The 15,000-nt window shown below is 44.2% G+C and overlaps 1 protein-coding gene across 1 annotated transcript in view; it reads right to left on the minus strand.

Annotated features, from left to right (window-relative positions):
• Positions 1–15,000, minus strand: part of LOC135106222 (gamma-aminobutyric acid type B receptor subunit 2-like) — an 80,460-nt gene that overhangs the window by 53,091 nt on the left and 12,369 nt on the right. The window contains 1 exon segment of the mRNA XM_064014994.1: positions 9,202–9,372. Coding sequence (XP_063871064.1) covers positions 9,202–9,372 — 171 coding nt within the window.

Raw genomic sequence — 15,000 nt, forward strand, 5'->3', positions numbered from 1 at the left:
ACACACACATGATTGAACATAATACAGAGAAATACTAACGAGGAAAAATACACATACTCTGGAAAAATTTGAATGTGTGTATTTAATTGAATTTTGAATAAAGGAATTAAAGGGAGTGTGAAAAAATGTAATTGTAAGTGTGAAAAAATGTAATTGTAAGTACTCGTAGAATACAAAATAAAAGCGGAAGTATATTGTAAGAGAGAGAGAGAGAGAGAGAGAGAGAGAGAGAGAGAGAGAGAGAGAGAGAGAGAGAGAGAGAGAGAGAGAGAGAGAGAGAGAGAGAGAGAGAGAGAGAGAGAGAGAGAGAGAGAGAGAGAGAGAGAGAGAGAGAGAGAGAGAGAGAGAGAGAGAGAGAGAGAGAGAGAGAGAGAGAGAGAGAGAGAGAGAGAGAGAGAGAGAGAGAGAGAGAGAGAGAGAGAGAGAGAGAGGAAACCAAAAATACTAAAATCTTTCATCTGAGTCTATTTTGTCACACATTTTTTTCACCAGGTAAGACGCCACAGGTAAGTATTCAGTGTGTGTGTGTGTGTGTGTGTGTGTGTGTGTGTGTGTGTGTGTGTGTGTGTGTGTGTGTGTGTGTGTGTGTGTGTGTGTGTGTGTGTGTGTGTGTGTGTGTGTGTGTGTGTGTGTGTGTGTGTGTGTGTGTGTGTGTGTGTGTGTGTGTGTGTGTGTGTGTGCGTGTCCTTCAATAAGCTTCATTACGTACCCCCCAACCCATGGACACCAGAGGAGAGAGAGGGGGGAGGAGAGAATAAGCCTTGTTATCTACGGTACTACTAATGATGTTGAAGGGCACTCTCTCTCTCTCTCTCTCTCTCTCTCTCTCTCTCTCTCTCTCTCTCTCTCTCTCTCTCTCTCTCTCTCTCTCTCTCTCTCTCTCTCTCTCTCTCTCTCTCTCTCTCTCTCTCTCTCTCTAATCCCAAGAGTCGTCCCATTTAAGTCATTTTTCTTTTTTCTCCATTAACACATATTTTTTTCTCACTTCCCAGACTTCATCATTCAAGGCATTAATCACACATTCTCTCTACTCTCCTCCACCTTTGTTCCCTTCCTCCACTCTCCCTCCACTCTCCCTCCATTCTCTAAGATCAAGGGGAAAGTGACGGCAAGAAAGGAGAGATGGAGACAGGAAAGAAAAGTTGCTAATGAGAAATAAAGGTGACTGATAAACTTTTCCTTTCATAATTTTTTAATACCGTAAAGATTTTAATGTCATTTCTGAGCCTGGCAAGGTAACAATAATAGATGATGATGCTTTTTTAGTGTGATTTTGAAAGGCATAGTGTCATCTTAATACTCTCTCTCTCTCTCTCTCTCTCTCTCTCTCTCTCTCTCTCTCTCTCTCTCTCTCTCTCTCTCTCTCTCTCTCTCTCTCTCTCTCTCTCTCTCTCTCTCTCTCTCTCTCTCTCTCTCTCTCCACACAGAACCCTTTAATAATCAGTAACCTCATGTACCTTTTTTTCTATTCCATTTATCAGTCAACTCTTATTTTTTATCTTGCTTTTTTTTTTACCACAATCCCTCTTCCTGTTTATGAGAGAGTGTGAGAGGGTAATGGAAATGAGTAATCAGTGGCTCTCCCTTCACTCTCACCAGGGGAAAAGCATTCATGAGACAATTGGCAGTGATGATAATTAAGAATGACTGACGATGATGGTGATAATGATGAGGATGGTAAGAACAATAATAATGATGATGTTTTTAGGGGGTTGATGTTATGGTGGTGGTAGTGGTGATGGTGGTCGTAGTGGTAGTGCTAGTAGTAGTAGTAGTAGTAGTAGTAATAATAGTTGTAGTAGTAGTAGTAGTAGTAGTAGTAGTAGTAGTAGTGACAGCAGTACCAACAAAAATAACAAAACAACAACAACAAAAACAACTGGACAACAACATGGAAGACACGCAATAAAAATTAGACGACCTTGACGGAGAGAAAAGGAGGAGGAGGAGGAGGAGGAGGAGGACGGCAATCTTCCCTATACCATTTCCCTTAACCCTCTAATATCCTTACCTTCCCTATATCTCCTTATCTCTCCCTATATATCATTATTTCTCTCTATGTACAAATTTCATAGTCTTTATATAATATCTCCTTGTATTCCACCTGATCATCATTCTTCTTCTCTCTCCTTTCCTCCATTTTTTTTTCCTCCTATTCTTCCTCCTCCTTTGTCAGGTGTAAATATTCCTCACGTGATTTGTTTATGTAAAAAAGATTGTATATATTTTCTTTTTCGACAGCAGTTTTTTTTCTTCTTGTTTATCCCCAGGTGGGTTGAAGGACAGGCTTTGTTTTGTTGCTTTGTTTTGTACGTTCAGTTCCTCGTATTTTTCGTGTGTGTGTGTGTGTGTGTGTGTGTGTGTGTGTGTGTGTGTGTGTGTGTGTGTGTGTGTGTGTGTGTGTGTGTGTGTGTGTGTGTGTGTGTGTGTGTGTGTGTGTGTGTGTGTATGTTAATTTATTGGTTAAGTTTTCTATATTTGTTCATTGTTGTTGGGTGTTATTGTTGTTGTTAATACTGAGTGGCAGCGGTTATTTTCTCTCTCTCTCTCTCTCTCTCTCTCTCTCTCTCTCTCTCTCTCTCTCTCTCTCTCTCTCTCTCTCAAGGTCACTGACGGAAGACGAATGGCATTACAAAGTTACTACTGAATCACACACTTGAGAGAGAGAGAGAGAGAGAGAGAGAGAGAGAGAGAGAGAGAGAGAGAGAGAGAGAGAGAGAGAGAGAGAGAGAGAGAGAGAGAGAGAGAGAGAGAGAGAGAGAGAGAGAGAGAGAGAGAGAGAGAGAATTGAAGAGATATATAAAAAAAAACTTTGACAATATATAGACAAAGTTATGACAATAAAATACACACAAATAAGTCAACCAGAACAATGACTTATGAACAAAGGCATAAATAAACACACAAGACGAGGCGGTAAATAATGAAGGACACCAGTATTAATTCAGACACCCGTTAAAAAAAAAAGAAAACGGGATATGAATAGTTGATAATTTGAGTATTAAATAAAAGCTATTCCACCGCAGCCACCACCACCACCACCACCACCACCACCACCACCAACATTATAATCATCACTGTCATAATTATCATCCCCTTACGCTGCTCTTCACTAATGGTAATGATGGTATGTGTGTGTGTGTGTGTGTGTGTGTGTGTGTGTGTGTGTGTGTGTGTGTGTGTGTGTGTGTGTGTGTGTGTGTGTGTGTGTGTGTGTGTGTGTGTGTGTGTGTGTGTGTGTGTGTGTGTGTGTGTGTGTGTGTGTGTGTGTGTGTGTGTGTGTGTGTGTGTGTGTGTGTGTGTGTGTGTGTGTGTGTGTGTGTGTGCGCGCGCGGTAAGGCATGCAAAATCAATTTATATTACCAAACAGTATTACACCTTGATGGTCTTTGGTGTTAATGCAATAGGCGAGAGCGAGAGAGAGAGAGAGAGAGAGAGAGAGAGAGAGAGAGAGAGAGAGAGAGAGAGAGAGAGAGAGAGAGAGAGAGGTAAAAAAAAAAAAAGTAATCTATTGAAACGCACCGCAGGGGAAAATTACACATCATCACGTCAATGGTTTTGTGTTGAGGGCAAAAAGTCAAATTGGAAAGTAATGACATCACAGTAAAAAAAGAATAAATGAAGGACTGTAAATGTGATAGTGTGTATGTACGTATAAACAATCTGACCCTTGTTAAAAGTATTAGAACGCAGGGGTGATGATGATGATGATGATGATGATGATGATGATGATGATAACAGTAGTAGTGGTTGTGATAGTAACAGTGGTAGTAGTAGTAATAGTAGTAGTAGTAGTAGTAGTAGTAGTAGTAGTAGTAGTAGTAGTAATGATAAAAATACATAAGGAGAGCACTGAATAAGACCAAAGGGAAAGTGGGGCGAAGGGAAGAAGGAAGGGAAGGAAAGAGGGAGGAAGGAAAGAAAAGAGACCCAGGAAAAGAATAAGGAAACCAGGGAAATGCAATGATTCGTAGATGGAAAATAGACAAATGTATGCATGTATGTATGTACGTATGTATGTATGGGCATAAAGAGAACCTTCACACGCCATAGGTATCTGGGAGTAAATTAAATGTGAATATAGATGACCGTAGAGTTGTACAAATACGGGAGGCGAAAGAAAAATGAATGGAAGGAGGGAAAAAGGGAAGGAAGACATAATAAGAGGAGAGGGAAGAGGAGGAGGAGGAGGAGGAGGAGGAGGAGGAGGAGGAAGAAGAAGAAAAAGAAGAAGAACAACAACAACAACAACAACAACAACAACAACAACAACAACAACAAGAAAGAGAAGAAGGAGAAGAACAAGAAGAACAAGAAAAACAAGAACAAGAACAAGAAGAAAAAAAGAAGAACAAGAAGAAAAAAAATCAGAAGCAGAAACAGGCGAAGAACAAGAACAGGAACAATAAAAAAGAAAAGAAAGAGAAAAAAAAGAAAAGAAGAACAAGAAGCAGGAGACTACACACTTGATTAAATACGAAAAAAAAAGAAAGCCTGGGAGAAAAAATGAAATAGGTACAGGGATGGGCTGGAAGAGACGGCGGTGGAGGCGGGGGCGGGAACCGAGAAAGGCAGACGGAAAGATAGATAAAGGGAGGAGCCAAGGGGGGGATAGGGCGGTCTAGACTAGGTGTAGGTTACGCAAAGGAAGGGACAAACTGATGAATGCCTATTTTCTACCCACTGCACACATTAGATACCACCAGTCGCCCAGATTCATTGCTTCAGTGGCTGCTTACCTTCCACCCTCAGCAGTTTCCGAGAGGGTGGTTGGGTGGAGGAAGGCACGGAAGGTTAGCTTAGTCGTTCAGGATGGTTAGATGGATGGATGCGGGAGTGATATGGATGAGGGCGCGTGTGGGTGAGTGGATGGTTAGATCAGTGACTTTTGCATGGGTGGATGGGTGGTATGGATGGGTAAATGTGTGTGTGGATGAGTGGATTAGTGGTTAGTGACTTTGTGGATGGATGGATGGATGAGGGAGTGACATGGATGTGTGGAGGTATGTGGAAGAGTGTATGGTTAGATTCGATGGCTGGATGGATGGATGGATGGATGGACAAGTGAAGTGGATGGTTAAATGGATGTGTGGGTGAACGGATGGTTAGATCAGCGATTTGATGGGTGAGAAAATAGATGGATAACCTAACTAACCTATTTAACAAGATAAGGTGCCTCTCCTCCTCCTCCTCCTCCTCCTCCTCCTCCTCCTCCCATCTCTTCCCCCTGCAGCCTCACCTCAGAATAATATGAGCGAGAATATTAACTTTTTAACAGAGGGGGAGTAGATGGCAGAGAGAGAGAGAGAGAGAGAGAGAGAGAGAGAGAGAGAGAGAGAGAGAGAGAGAGAGAGAGAGAGAGAGAGAGAGAGAGAGAGAGAGAGAGAGAGAGAGAGAGAGAGAGAGAGAGAGAGAGAGAGAGAGAGAGAGAGAGAGAGAGAGAGAGAGAGAGAGAGAGTACAGGAAGAGGCGACACAATGATCATGGCTCCTCCTCCTCCTCTTCCTCCTCCTCCTCCTTCTCCTCCTCCTCCTCCTCCTATTCTTGTTGGGAGGATTAGGGATAGAAGCACGTGTTTACTTCCTGCCAACGGTGAGGTAACAGGATAAATGGATGAGGGAAAGGGAAGGCTGCCGGGTGAGGTTTTGGGGGGTATTCCGTAGGGGAGAGGAGGTCAGGGCGTGGGTAGGGTGAGGAAGCTCTTAATGGGAAGGTGTAGGGAGATGGGAGGGGAAAGGATGGGTATGGGAGGGAAGGGAAGGGAAGGGAAAGAAAGGGTAAGAAAGGGGAAGGGAGGGGAAGGGAAGGGAAGAGAAGATATTGATTGGTAAGTGAAGGGAACAGAAGGGAAGAAGAGAGAGAGAGAGAGAGAGAGAGAGAGAGAGAGAGAGAGAGAGAGAGAGAGAGAGAGAGAGAGAGAGAGAGAGAGAGAGAGAGAGAGAGAGAGAGAGAGAGAGAGAGAGAGAGAGAGAGAGAGAGAGAGAGAGAGAGAATGTATCATATATCCCCTTTCTCCCTTACTTTCAAACTTTTCCTAACTCCCTACAGTGCATCTTTCCTCCGTCACTCATCAGTTTTTATCTCACATTTCCATCTCCCTACATTACCTGCTCCTCCAGCCGCGCCTCTCACTCACCCCCTCTCTCCGTTTTCTCTCTTTCTCATTTCTTTCCCCTTCTTCATACCTATACACAGACACGTCCTTTCCTTTCTTAATTTCCTTATTTCCTCTTTTTTTTCATTTTAAAACCTTTATTCTCTCGCCTTCCTCCAAATTCTTGCTACTTCCTTATTACTTAATCACATTCTCACCTTCCTAACTTCAAAATTTTATCTACTTTCTTGCTTTCATTACTTCCTTACTTTATTTACTCCCTTACGTTTCCTACTGCAAATTCTTCCTTACTCCTTCACCTTCCTTATTCTCGTACCCTCTCACAGCTTCCTTAAAACCGTTCTCTCCTTCTTATCCATCTATTTCTTCCTCCTCTTCATTCTCCCCCTCTCTTCTTCACGATTATTTTTTACGACAAATTGTTCCTTATTTCCTCACCTTCCTTATCCTCGTATCCTCTCACACCTTCCTTCCAAACGTTCTCTCCTTCTTATCCATCTATTCCTTCCTTCCCTTCCTTCTCCCCCTCTTTCCTTCACAATTACTTTTTAAGACAATTTTTTTCTTATTTTCTCACCTTCCTTACCCTTGTACCCTCTCACACCTTCCTTCCAGACGTTCTCTCCTTCTTAGTCATCTATTCCTTCCTTCCCTTCCTTCTCCCCCTCTCTCCTTCTTCACAACAACTATGTTACCTTGGCAAGCCCTCCCGAGCATTCCTGAACCTCTTAAGCGGACGTGACTCTCAGGTGTGTCAACTCAACTGTACCTGTTAACGAACCGCCACCTGACTAATTCTTACATTGTTAAGAGAAATTTCCTCAACATTAACTGTAAAAAGAAATGTGATGATGAGGTAATGAGTTCGTATGGGATAATATGTGTGTAAATTATATAAAGAAGGGATTTTGTTTGTTTTTCGCTTTTTTTTTTTGTGTGTGTGTGTTAAGTTTCAGTTGCATTGTGAATTGAGAAATGGAGGTTTGTCTTGCCTTGCGTGTCGTGTGTGTGTGTGTGTGTGTGTGTGTGTGTGTGTGTGTGTGTGTGTGTGTGTGTGTGTGTGTGTGTGTGTGTGTGTGTGTGTGTGTGTGTGTGTGTGTGTGTGTGTGTGTGTGTGTGTGTGTGTGTGTGTGTGTGTGTGTGTGTGTGTGTGTGTGTGTGTGTGTGTGTGTGTGTGTGTGTGTGTGTGTGTGTGTGTGTGTGTGTGTGTGTGTGTGTGTGTGTTTGGAATGGAAACCTGAACAATATCCCAGAGCTTAATGAGAAACCGCCTGGCTACTCTTGAGTAATTTGATAAGGGAAACACACACACACACACACACACACACACACACACACACACACACACACACACACACACACACACACACACACACACACACACACACACACACACACACACACACACACACACACACACACACAAACACACTAATTTGAATTACTGCCAGCGGGATAATGAAATAATAATAGGATATAGTTGTTAGTTGAGTATATATATACTCTCTCTCTCTCTCTCTCTCTCTCTCTCTCTCTCTCTCTCTCTCTCTCTCTCTCTCTCTCTCTCTCTCTCTCTCTCTCTCTCTCTCTCTCTATGATAATTATCCCCCACGACAGGACTCCAGAATTACCCAAAGCAAGTGTTTCAAATTCAACTCATGATAATACAACGCAATGTTATTATGTGACTGAATGTGTCTGGATAGAGAGAGAGAGAGAGAGAGAGAGAGAGAGAGAGAGAGAGAGAGAGAGAGAGAGAGAGAGAGAGAGAGAGAGAGAGAGAGAGAGAGAGAGAGAGAGAGAGAGAGAGAGAGAGAGAGAGAGAGATAATGTTTCCGTCCTTTATAATTAAGGATTGAGGGGATAGGGTTTGTGTGTGTGTGTGTGTGTGTGTGTGTGTGTGTGTGTGTGTGTGTGTGTGTGTGTGTGTGTGTGTGTGTGTGTGTGTGTGTGTGTGTGTGTGTGTGTGTGTGTGTGTGTGTGTGTGTGTGTGTGTGTGTGTGTGTGTGTGTGTGTGTGTGTGTGTGTGTGTGTGTGTGTGTGTGTGTGTGTGTGTGTGTGTGTGTATAGAGAGCGTGGAAAGAGACACTAGCAAGGGTGACAGGAAGAGATACGTAACTTTAGCCTAGACAGAGTACTGGGTTTTCCTTTACTGGGATGGCCTGCATTGGTGTGGCTTATTCTGTGCTGGCCTGTACTAAACTGACCTACACAATGCTTGTTTGCACTAATATAGCTTTTACTGAGGTTGGTTTACGCTGGGGTGGCTTATATTGAGCTGGTGTGTACTGGCGTGTGTTACTCTGGTCGCCTGCAGTCTGTACCCAAGCTGCCCAGTACTGAGGTCATGAGGAGCTGTGATACGTGACTATGATCGCTGTTAGAGGAACTGATTTATTGTTCTATGCCAATCTATCATTCAAAACTGTGCCTTAAACTCTCTAAACGGTACACTTTAGGGATACTTAACACTATTATTAATATATGCAGGGAATAATGGCGAATACTTCCAAACACAGTCAGGGTGAGTTTAAAGTGATGAGATGATAAATGTTTGTATGGAACTGATAGTGATAATTATTCCACGTGTTTAGACAGTATTGGCGGGTAGGTTGCCAGAGGGACATATTTCGTAACACTTCCGCGCCCCACCGCCACTACATTTCAAAAGACTCTAATTGAAGCTACACTGTTTGTTTAAGGGTGTTTTTGTAGTTCTAGTGACAGATTAACAAGATGTCTACATTATTAACAGGAAAAAACGGTCGTGAGAACCTAGCTGATCATCTCTGTTACCTTTGAAAACAGTCGTGGTGTGTGTGTGTGTGTGTGTGTGTGTGTGTGTGTGTGTGTGTGTGTGTGAGAGAGAGAGAGAGAGAGAGAGAGAGAGAGAGAGAGAGAGAGAGAGAGAGAGAGAGAGAGAGAGAGAGAGAGAGAGAGAGAGAGAGAGAGAGAGAGAGAGAGAGAGAGAGAGAGAGAGAGAGAGAGAGAGAGAGAGAGAGAGCAATGCGTTTCTGAATACCGGACATAGTAGGGACGCCACCTTCAGTCCCTGTGGCCGCGGCTGTGGGAGACCTAGTACTCACCAGCGTGTAGAGATCATGGTTCTCGGAGATGGTGGTGACGGTGCTCCAGGAGTGGTGGGTGAGGAAGGCGAGGCGCGCGGCGTTGTGTGAGGAGTCTGGGGCCACGGTGCGGATGAAGCGAGGGAAAGAGGAGCGGTCACTGAGAGCAGGGGACACCGAGCCGAAGGATACCTGTAGGAGAGGCAGACGGAGGGACTGTTATGACCTGTGTGGAAAGGGAATGAACACAAAGGAAGAACAAACAAAGCATGCCTTCTAGAGACGTAGGATACCTGTAGAAGGGGCAGAAGGAGGGACTGTTATGACCTGAGTGTTGTGAGGGTAAGAACACAAAGACTGAACAAACAGTATGGCTTTTGTTCTCTCTTAAAAGAATGTGATTAACTGCACCGATCTAAAAGGACAAATAAAGTATACCTGTAGGAGGGGCAGAAGAAGGGGCTGTTATGACCTGAGTGTGGACAGGGTAAGAACACAAAGGATAAACAAACAAGTGTCTCTTCTCCACATGATGATGAGAAAAACTGCACTAATCTAAAAGGAGAGATGTGGTGAGGGAGAGAAGTGGTGGGAGTAGGATAAAGAATAGATGGCGAGCAGAAGATGTATAAAGTGGATAGGAAAACGAAAGGGATAGAAAGAAAGAAAATAAAAGTGAGACTAAATCAAACGCAAAAGAAAAAAATATGGGAAAAAAACATGAAAGGAAAAGAAGAAAAGAAAAGTGAAATCAATGCAAAAGTATGAGGAAAAGAAGAAAACGGTGAAAAAAGGAAAACGGAGATACGAAGAACCAGACAAAGACAAAAGAAAAAAAAAAGAAAGTTGAAGAAAAACGTTAAGTGGTTAGTGACCTTAGACACAAAAACTGAGACACAGGAGAGAAAAGACGCGCAAAGTGGAGGATGACACTGCCGATGATAAAGTACAGGGAGGGAGGGAGGGAGGGAGGGAGGGAGGGAGGGAGGGAGGGAGGGAGGGAGGAAGGGAGGGAGGGAGGGAGGAAGGGAGGAAAGGTAGGAAAAAGGGAAGGGAAGTGAGGAAGTAGACAGAGTGGTAATGAGAGATAGGTGATGGGGAGTGGAATGTAGGGAGAGGGGAGACGGAGGGAGATGACGAAGGAGGAGAAGGAGAAGGAAAATAAGGGTTAAGTGCTTGGAATTATGAAGAATGAGAGAGAGAGAGAGAGAGAGAGAGAGAGAGAGAGAGAGAGAGAGAGAGAGAGAGAGAGAGAGAGAGAGAGAGAGAGAGAGAGAGAGAAATACGGAAAAAATAAATAAATAAATAGATAAACAAAAAGTCAGAGCATAATATAGCCTATCAGACAAGCTCCTGCACCTCCAGCGTCCCCCACTGGCCACTCACGTCCCTCGGCACACCACCCAGGGGCACCTCCACCCCGCCAGGCCCCAGGGACGAGGGCCGTGGCAGGCAGGACACTGAAACTTTCCACCTCCAAGTTCAATATTGGCTGAAACGAAGCTAGGAAAAAAGATGGCTGCGAGAGAGAGAGAGAGAGAGAGAGAGAGAGAGAGAGAGAGAGAGAGAGAGAGAGAGAGAGAGAGAGGGGGGGGCATGCTGCTCTACTTTTCTACCTTCCATCTTCATTCTCTCTCTATATTTCATGGTATTTGCTCCTCCCTTGACCTCCTGTATCTCTCTCTCTCTCTCTCTCTCTCTCTCTCTCTCTCTCTCTCTCTCTCTCTCTCTCTCTCTCTCTCTCTCTCTCTCTCTCTCTCTCAAACATCGCACAAGGTAATAAATCCACCTTCGCTATTGACGGCCATTCTCGTTACTCCCACGGCCAAATAGAACATCGAAGTCGTTTTCTTTTTTTTGTTCTTTATCTTTTTTAAGAACAACGAAAACCTTACAGCACTACCACATCACACCCTTTCTATTCTTTTTTTCTTTTTCTCCTTCTCCTTCTAAGAACAACGAAAGGGTTACAACAACGAAAAGGGTAGAACACATCATAGCTCTCTTCTTCCTTCTTCTCTTCCTCTTATTACAAATTAATGGAATCCTATGATATATCGTAGCTTTCTTCTTCATCTTCCTTCTTTTTTTTCTCATCTTACGAACATATGAAACCCTACAACATATCATTTCTTTTTCTCCTTCTCCTCTTCATCTTTCTTCTCTTCCATAGTCTTCCATAATCATAGTCTTATTTTCTCTTCTCTCTTCTTCTTTTTCTTCTTCTTCTCCTCCTCTCCCTACAAACAAGAACCTTATAACACAACACCACAGCCTTCTTATTATTATTCTTCATGTTCTTTCTCCTCTTCCTCCTTTTCTTCCTCCTACTCCTCCGTGGCTCCCAATTCACGTCTCCCCGGGCACACAATCACCCTCCCCCTACTGTCAACACACCGTGAAAGGATTCCTACTCCCGGAAAAGGTGAAGCTCAGCAGTTACCCACAGGCACGTTCCTCTTCCTCCTCCTGCTCCTACTCCTCCTGCTCCTCTACCTAGCACGAGGGTCTTCTGCTGCAGCACATGTCGTTATTAGTCAAGGAAGGTGATTAACTACCCTATTCTATCACGAGGCATTCCAGTTCATTAGGTTTTGTTAGGCTTAATCTCCCGTGCTGGTTATTGTTACATGTAGATCTCCGGCCGTTGCGTGGACTCGTGTATCAAGGTATGGGCGAGGTAATGTGAGGGAGAGTGAGGAACGAGTGAGGGAGGGTGAGGCAAGAGGAAGGAAAGGTGGGGAAGGATGAGATACAGTAATGCACAGTGAGGTTGGAATGGTGAGGATAAGGTGAAGTAAGGTGAGATGAGTTGAGGCAGTGAGGGAAGGTGAGGGAGGGAGAATGAAGCATAACAAGACGGGAAAAGGTGATGTGAGGTGAGATGAGTTGATGTAGTGAGGTAGGGAGGTTGAACGAGGAAGGCTAAGGCACAGCAAGACAGGAAAAACGAAATGTAAGGTATGGTGACATGAATCAATGGGGTAGGGAGGGTGCGGGAGGGAGGCTGAGACAAAGCAAAACAGGAAGGGGTGAAGCAGGGTAAGAGTTGACGTGAGGCAGTGAGGAAAAAGTGAGAGAGGGAGTGAGAGAGGGAAAACGATCAGGAATAGTGAGGCATGAAGGATGAGAAATGAGAGAGAGATATAGAGTGATGAGATGGTGAGGCAGGCAGGGAGAAAATTAAGGTGAAACAGGGAGGCTGAGAGATGACAAAGATTATGACACAGAGATGAAACAGGGAAGTTCAGAAATGAGATGCAGGTAAGATAGAGAGATACTAAAGGTGAGACAGGGTGAAGGTCAGGATGATGAGATAGGGAGGCAGAGAGATAAGAGAGATAGTGATATAGAGATGAGATAGTGAGGTTCAGAGATGAGAGAGGGGAGACGGTGGTACAGAGATGGTGAGGCAGGCAGGGTGAGGGTTAAGGTGAGACAAAGTGATGCAGGAACACTTGACAAACAAATAAAACGTGACACAATATGATGACCTTTAGCTAAACTCTTCTTCTTCTTTATCCTCTTCCTCTTCCTCCTTTTTTCATTCTCCTTCCTTTCCGACCTCCTCCTAAGGCAAGCATTACTTCGGAGGGACGGAGAGATGACTTGTCTTTTCATTCTTTTCATCCTCCTCCTCCTCCTCCGTCTCTTCCTCTTCTCCCTCCTCCTCCTCCTCCTCCTCCTCCTCCAACATGAACCTCAATTTTTACCCAACGCGCGAGATAGAGGTCATTCAAGTGGGGTGGAAGAAACGAGGAGGAGGAGGAGGAGGAGGAAGGAGGAAGAGGAGGAGGAGGAGGAGGAGGAGGAGGAGGAGGAGGAGACACACTCATCTTCCTTGTTCCCTTGTTTTCCGAGGTGTCCATTACCTCCTCCTCTTCCTCCTCCTTCTCACCTCCTCCTCCTCCTCCTCCTCCTCCAACTCCTCCTCCTCCTCCCCAGCAGTCAGTCTTAACCACGAGGACTTCACTCACATTTTTATTCTTTTTTTTTCTCTCTCTCTCGTGTTTATTGATCTCTCTCTCATTTCTACTCACGTGAAGGCCGCGGAGCTGATCTCTCTCTCTCTCTCTCTCTCTCTCTCTCTCTCTCTCTCTCTCTCTCTCTCTCTCTCTCTCTCTCTCTCTCTCTCTCTCTCTCTCTCTCTCTCTCTCTCTCTCTCTCTCTCTCTCTCTCTCTCTGCGCTATTTCCAGAGAACGTTTAGCGCGCTCTTCCGTATTTCCATGAACACGAAATGCGCAAACCGGGAAACTTTCACAGTCGAGGAGGAGGAGGAGGAGGAGGAGGAGAAGGAGGAGGAGGAGGAGGAGGAGGAGGAGTAATGAGGATTTCGTTCTTTCCTGAGTATTTTGTTTTGATGTTGGTCTTCTTCTTCTTCCTCCTCTTCCTCCTCCTCCTCCCTCTCTTCTTTTTCGTTCTCTCTTCTAATTGTGGTGGAGTCTGGCTGCTCTCTCTCTCTCTCTCTCTCTCTCTCTCTCTCTCTCTCTCTCTCTCTCTCTCTCTCTCTCTCTCTCTCTCTCTCTCTCTCTCTCTCTCATCAACCAAATCTCAACCAGTTCAGACCACAGAATAATTTTTATACGATTTTTTTTATTTTTTATCATAGGTATTGTGTATTTACATTTTCAGGAGATGTGATTACTGTGTGTGTGTGTGTGTGTGTGTGTGTGTGTGTGTGTGTGTGTGTGTGTGTGTGTGTGTGTGTGTGTTACGGTCCTTACGCCTGTATTGTTTTGCATCTATTACCTGCACGGGAGCCAATCTTTTTCTTTATGGGGTAATATTGAAGCCACTACGCCATTCCTTCCTCCCTCCCACCCTGCCCACCCGCCGCTACGCCCCGCCGATGCTCCCCCGCCCGGCCAAACACGCCCTCATCACTGCGCCCATCTCACCGTGAATATAAAGGGTAATAATAAAGGCAGGTAGGAGATGACGCAACCTACGGAACAGGCAACGATGTCAAGGGAGATGATTCCTCCTCATCTTCCTCCCTTCACACCCACAATAAGCGACCTGTTTTCATCTTTTACCTGTCGCCCTTCTCATCTGTGATTTTCTGACTTCTTACCTGCTACAATTCACCTGGTTTAAATTTATGTATACTCTTGCTTCCGTTTTTTTTTTTTTTATTGTATATTGATCTATCAATTTATTTTTTTAATACTTTTGCCTCTTTCTTCACAGTTTTATGCACTAATTCTTTGCCCAGTACACTTTACTTATTCACACTTTTCTTCTCATAGGCACCATAACACACTCACCTTAACACACTATGTACGCTTCTTTCTTCTGCCTTTCCACACTCTTCACCTGTCTTCCTTCACACCCCTGCACACTAACTCTTTACCAATACACATCCTCTCTATCTATTTACGCTTTTCATCTCATAGGAACCTTAACTCTCAATCACCTTAAACTAAATCCTCTCTTCATACCTGTTCACACTTTTTACCTTTTCTTCCCTCACACTCCTGCACATTAGCTACTCAGTACATCTCCTCTTCACCTATTCACACCTTAACACAATCACTCACCTTAACAAACCACAAACAAACCACAGCCTTTTCATCTCACCTTCCCATACTAATGTCATAGATAATGCACTTACTTTTATCCCCTCACCCTTCTCTCAGTACTCACAGCTCACCCTTGTGCTGCACCCTTGCCAATTGCATTACATGTCCCCTCACACCCTCACTCCCTCCCTTCACTGCATCTTGTGCCTAAAAATGGGTAGGGTTTTACGTTCCCTAATCTCATTCTTTTTCCTCCCCTCTTCTGAAATCGTTTGAAAAAATTTTGCTTCATATGTT

The sequence above is a fragment of the Scylla paramamosain genome, chromosome 13 (assembly GCF_035594125.1).
Source record: "Scylla paramamosain isolate STU-SP2022 chromosome 13, ASM3559412v1, whole genome shotgun sequence".
NCBI classification, from domain to species: Eukaryota; Metazoa; Arthropoda; class Malacostraca; order Decapoda; family Portunidae; genus Scylla; species Scylla paramamosain.